The 6431-nt window shown below is 41.0% G+C and overlaps 1 protein-coding gene across 1 annotated transcript; it reads left to right on the top strand.

Moving 5' to 3' along the window:
- The first annotated feature begins 2589 nt into the window (after nt 1-2589).
- Nucleotides 2590-4544, top strand: LOC109221369. Its single transcript, XM_019385852.1, has 4 exons — nt 2590-2765; nt 2954-3016; nt 3993-4113; nt 4248-4544. The coding sequence occupies exons 1-4, from the start codon at nt 2590-2592 to the stop codon at nt 4542-4544; spliced, it is 657 nt and encodes a 218-aa protein (XP_019241397.1).
- The last annotated feature ends 1887 nt before the right edge of the window (nt 4545-6431 follow it).

Genomic DNA, 6431 nt, shown 5'->3' with positions numbered 1-6431 from the left:
GGGATGACTAGACAATCAAGAAACTATATATAAGGTACGAGCTACCACACTACCATGAGAGACTATACAACAAAAACCAGGCGACAAGGCCAACCAAACTATACACAAGTCGACACCTGTCTATGAGCCTCTAAAGGAACAAAAGTGTTGCAACATAGCCGGAACAGGGCCCCGACATACCCATAATATCTATAACAAAAATGCATACCAAGACCAAGGCAAGTCCGAAGAAGGGATCTCGCCAATCACCGCTGAACTGGACAGCCTACTATGGTGGGGGAGCTGCGCCTGCCTCTCTATCAGGACCTGCAGCACGACATGCAGCGTCCACAAATAAAAGGACGTCAGTACGAATACAGTACTGAGTATGTAAGGCAGGGAACCATAAGTACGAACAGTAATGTAAGCAGGGATAGAGAATAAACAACCTGTAACATCTGGGTACCTCTGAGGGCTACTGACATGAAATGCGTGATACATATGTATATATACATAAACTTTTAAAACATACGCCTCTGTGGGCATCATCATCATCATATCGTACCCGGCCGTAATAGGCTCGGTAAAAACGTACCCGGCCACGTGGAGCTCGGTAAAACCCAACTGATCAGTGGTTGCACAATAAGTGCCGTACCCAGCCGACTATAGCGCGGCTCGGTACAGTAAAATAGATACATATATATAATGCATGCTCGACTCATGGACTCACGTTCTAAACCTTTCGGAGTGACGTAAGGTCGGTATCCTCTGTACACGTTATTAGGACTAACTCTTCACCATGAACCTTATAAGAATCAGGAAGTACCAATAACATTGATAACATAAGAATAAGAGAAGCAACATCAACATCAATCGTTCCATAAGAGGGGAAACAATGTAAGTACTGCTAGCTTCTAAGAGTAGAGTATCTTTGGAAGCTCGTTCATTACATTATGTACAATCGGAGTCGTGCAAAAGAAGGAAAGGGATAGCCTCACATACCTTGTATATACTGCCCCAATCTCAAGCTATGCAATTTTCACGACTCCTTAGTCTACAATAAGAGAAACGATACTATAGTTACCATTCAAGCGTCATAACTATTATGTATCGACCACAACCTATTTTACGATGAAACGGACAGCACCTCCCCTATATATATGACTTCACACAATTCCAAACAATCACCAAACAGCCCAAATAACACCAATAATAATCATATTGAGCCTCCCAAAACAGTCCACGCACAACCAAATCACTTCATACATACGACGGCCACCGTAGTCGTGTCAAACGACCCGGAAATGTTACGAAGAACTACCAGCCCACAACCCTACATCTATATGGTGTTTCTCCACACCCTTCCTCCTCCAAAACTCCACAAAACAGTAGTAAAACACGCAGCCCAACAGCAACACAAAACAGTCCACAAAACAGTCCGCTACAAGTGAATAACTCGAACTCACGGCTTCCGATCACCGTCCCGTGAGTTCTTACATGTATAGAACGAATTACCATGAATTCACAGCAGAATAAATGCATGAAAGATAGCAGTAAACTCACCTTACTTGTTGGATAACTCAGCCCTTATCTTGGTTCTTCAAACTCTAGGGTTTACCCCCAATTTGAACTTGAAAGAGAGGGAAAATCAATTAGGGTTTGTGGATAATTTTTGGGAGGAAGTTTGCAGGGGTTTAGGTCTGGTTATTTGTGAAATATAATGAGGGATATATTGCAGAGGATAAGCCTTTTAATGGGCTCTTTGTATGACCCGAAATTGCCTCTTTTTGGGCTATCATTTAACCAAGTAGGTGACCCACCTACTTGTCACCTAGCAGCTTGTGCAGTCTCGCAAAAATGTCTATATCTCTCTACTCCAATGTCGTATTGATAAAAAGTTTAATGCATTGGAAACTAGACTCATAGATCTTCAATTTGGTGGGTAGATCACCCCGTAATTCCAAGTATATTGGGAGAAAAGCTTAATAACATTTGACCTAAAGTTTAAGTAAAACTATGAACTTAAGTTGCAACAACTCTTGTCGACTTTTGTTTCATAACTCGTTTGACTTCAAGACTATGATACGGATATTTTATGATTCATATACCTTAAAATATGACCTCTTGATAGTATTAAGCACCCCTAGGTTTACCCAAAAATACGGCTGACAACATCCTTGATTCGTTTAACTTCTAATACTTGTTAACCACCCTTATACACCTTTGTATCATTTAAGACCAATAGGATTAACCTCTTATCATCTTAAAGATAATCTCTTCATGGATTTACGTCGACGACCTTATGGCATGAACTAACGTATGTGAATATGGGTTGTAACACGAGCGGAGGCCTTCAACGCATTGAAAGTGTTTATGTCTAGTAGCCCCGTCTTGGCCCTCCTTGATTTGGCTAAGCCATTTGAGGTACAAACGGATGCCTCCGACTATGCCCTTGGTAGAGTCTTGCTATAAGATGGGCATCCTGTAGCGTACGAGAGACGGAAGCTGAAGGATGCAGAGCGGCGCTATTCCGCCCACGAGAAAGAATTATTGGTTGTTGTCGTTCATTACTTACGCCTTTGGAGGCACTATCTGCTGGGAACCCCATTCATGGTCAAGAGTGACAACACAGTTGTTAGTCATTTCATGACCCAACCGAAGCTGAATGGTCGACAGGCTAGATGGAAGGAACTCCTAGCGGAATTTCACTTCAACTTGGAGTACCGAAGTGGGAAGACTAATCATGTTGCTGATGCGCTCAGTCGGAGAGCTGATGTAGCATCAGTGTGCCTACTTGCCACCCTAAGGGGGAGCGAAGTAGCCACCACCATATAATATCATATACATGATCTACTCATCAAGGATCATGCTACACAGTATTTGGTTGATTTGGTAGGACAGGGCAAGACTCACCAGTTCTACATGGAAGATGGTTTCCTGAAAGTGAAATGAAACCGACTTTATGTTCCTAAAGGAGGAGATCTGCGAAGGACTCTTCTGGCGGAATGTTACGATACTTTGTGGTACGGCCATCCAGGTGAAGAACGCACCATGGCATTACTTCGCCATACATATTATTGGCCTCAAATGGTCGATGACGTCGCTCAGTATGTGAGGACTTATCTAGTATGCCAGAAGGACAAGTCGGACCGTTTGACACAAGCGGGACTCTTGGAACCACTGGTTGTCCCAAAGAGACCTTGGGAAAGCGTTTCCCTGGATTTCATCACTAGATTGCCCAAGATCAGAGATCTCACAACTATCTTGGTTGTCGTGGATCGTTTTTCCAAGTATGCTACCTTTATAGCAGCCCCACAATACATATCAGTAGAGGATACAGCTCGACTCTTCTTCTCTCATGTCGTCAAATATTGGGGCCTGCCTAAAGACATCGTTAGTGATCACCACTCACGCTTCACTGGCAACTTTTGGACCCAACTCTTTAAGTGCCTCGGGTCAAAACTGAGTCACAACTCAAGTTGGCATCCGCAATCTGATGACCAAACGAAGCGGTTCAATGGCATGCTGGAGGAATATCTCCGCCACTTTGTAACCGGATCACAGAAGAATTGGGTGAAGCTTCTGGATGCTGCTCAACTGTGTTTCAGTTCACAAAAGAGCTCTAATACAAACAAAAGCGCTTTTGAAATTGTTACCGGATAGCAACCGCTACTCCCACACACCATGAATGCACCAAACATGTCAAAATCTCCTCGAGCTGCTAGCTTCCCAAAATAATGGAAGCAAAATTTGGGGATAGTGCGGAGCTATCTTGTCAAAGCCCAAAAGCGGATAAAGAGGCATGCTGATCAAAATCGTCGCTTTGTTGAATACCAAGTAGGATACAAAGTGATGGTCAAAATTCCAAAGCGGTACTTGTTTGCAGGGGTCCATGACCCTCGCCTATTGCAAAAATACATTGGACCCTTGTCCACTGAAAGGCGCATTGGGAAAGTTTCATACCGGGTGGATAACCCAGCTTGGTGGAAAATCCATCCCGTTTTCCATGTCAGTTTTCTGAAACCTTTTCGGGAAGATATGGAGGATCCTTCACGGAGCCAACTCACAATACCCAGTATTCGGGACCCCAACTCAACTGGGAAAAGGCTTGCTGAAGCTATTCTTGATGATCGAGTTATTCACGCCTCAAGGAAAGATCACCAAGAGTTCTTGGTGAAATGGCAGGGCTGTGATGCAGAGGAGAATACTTGGGAGAGCGGAACAAACCTCAAAGCCTAAAAGAGCCTAATTGATGATTATCTTGCAAGTACGGTGCCGAGGACGTCGCCACTCAAGTGGAGGAGAATGTCATGGGCGGCTTTACATCCATGCTGCATGACCCCTTAGACGCGCCCCATGGCGTCCTAGCAAGCCTCCCAATGCCTAGCGCCATGGACGGATTCGTAGTCTTGGCTGCGCCAAGTGACAAGCGCGCATATGCCTCTGTCGCCCCACCGATAATCCTCGCCAGCGCCCAACCGCAGGCAGATGCCAACATTGCCGCACGTGCAGACCTTGATGCCAAAGACAAGGTTGCTGACAACGGACATGTTTCTACCTCGTAGAAAACTAAGTCCTTTTCATTATAAATATAGAGTAGTTTTATTTCATGTACTTCCATTATGATTCTCTAGCTTAGTTAGGTCAAGTTTTGTAACTTTGATTTATTTTTTTAAGCACTATTAGGGGGGATCAAGCAATCAAACTTTCTAGCAAGCAAACAATTCTTTGTACTGGTGTCTCCCCCCCCCCCCCCCGACACCGTGTTGCTTTTCTAAAATAGCTTTCATTAATGCAATCAAGCTTTCTTTCATTCTCAATTCTCATTTTTGTTCTCTCAATTGCTCTTGACATTGGTTTTCCCGTACGACACTGACAATCTCGTCTAGCATACGGAGGGGACCCTAGTTGGCGGATAGTAACTATACTGACATCAGTTGCTTAGCCTTACGTCGCCATTCCAAGGAATCTCAGGAAGGTGTCGCGTAACATTATAAATGAGAAAAGAATCAATTAATCCTGAATTACATAGGATTTACTATCAATACGTCATTAGTTACAAATCAATTATGTAACGTACAATAAATGCAATAAATGGTTGTAACGGGGAAGAACAAGGCAATCAGCGACGAAATTGACTCAACAGGTATGGGATTGACTCAACGGGTACGGGATTGACTCATCAGTTACGGAATTAACTCATCTGTTACGAAATTCCAGCATTTACCCAGTTGTTACAAGTCTTCCAAAAGTAACGAATGGATTGAGTAAATGCTCATAATGAACCCATAATCCAAGGAGAATAGTTAACTAGATCTAGTTCAACAAATAGAGACGGTTTACCACCATTGTAACCATCTAATTTTCTTCTCTACAATTCCATATATTGTAATTCATAACATCTTGCTCCCAAGTTAGCCATAATTCAGATCTTCAAGCTCTGTTCGGCTTATCATCCTATCAAGGATCATCCAATAAGAATTATTTCTTCTCTGCTTTATTTTTATTATATTATTTGTTATTGAATTTGTTTCTCACTTCTATCATGTTGTATTAGCGAAAATGTATATTTTTCGGATCGAATCGATTGCTGGTGGCCCGTCATATAAAATTAATTGCTTTGACCTTAAAAATTATTTTTTGGGTTAAGCACAAACAATAATAAAAGAAGGAAAAAAAACAGCTGATGAATCTGTAAAAGTTTTGATCAGATAACAGAATTCCTTCTTTTCTTAAAAATTTTATTCTATAGTTATCGCATTGCCCAAAAAAAAGAAAAACTTCTTATAAAGCATATGTTATTGTCATTGATGATAAATTATCGTTGAGGCCTCAATTGGGCCAAGAAGCAAACTCTTCGGTGAGGACTATGGCACAAGATAAGGATGAGTATTTTTATTCTGGTGGTGATAGATGTTTGTACAGTGGTTTGGTGGTGGTGGTCTTCCTCGACAATGGAGGAAAGAGAAAACAGAAAGGGAAAAAGAGAGAGTAGAAAAGAAAAAGAAATAAAATAAGGAAAATAAGGAAAAGAAAATATTAAAATTAAAAGGATTAGTATTACATTAAATCAACTAATAGGTGTAAATAAATGTAACGACCAATAAAATGATGACAGGTGAAAATTTTGGTCAGCGTTTAAAAATAAATTCACCTTCTCGCGCGCCTTGAATAATGTGAAATCAATTTCTTTGCTAATTCACCTTTTAGTGATATTAAGCTAGTGTTTGACTATATATTTCCAAATTTCTTTTAAAATTTTGATTTGGGTGAATTTGGTTTAAAGATGAAAATTTATTTGGACATAATTTTTAAAATATACTTCACTTTTTCTTTTTTGAAAAAACATAAAACGTGACTTTTATCCATAAGTTTTAAAACTATCTAAAATATCCAACAATTCTAAAGAAAATTCATATAAAACAAGCAAAACAAATATGAAGAAAATCTAT

The sequence above is a fragment of the Nicotiana attenuata genome, unplaced genomic scaffold, assembly GCF_001879085.1.
Source record: "Nicotiana attenuata strain UT unplaced genomic scaffold, NIATTr2, whole genome shotgun sequence".
Taxonomy (NCBI): Eukaryota; Viridiplantae; Streptophyta; class Magnoliopsida; order Solanales; family Solanaceae; genus Nicotiana; species Nicotiana attenuata.
Note: the sequence above shows the minus strand (reverse complement) of the source record. Positions and strands in the feature narration are given on the sequence as shown.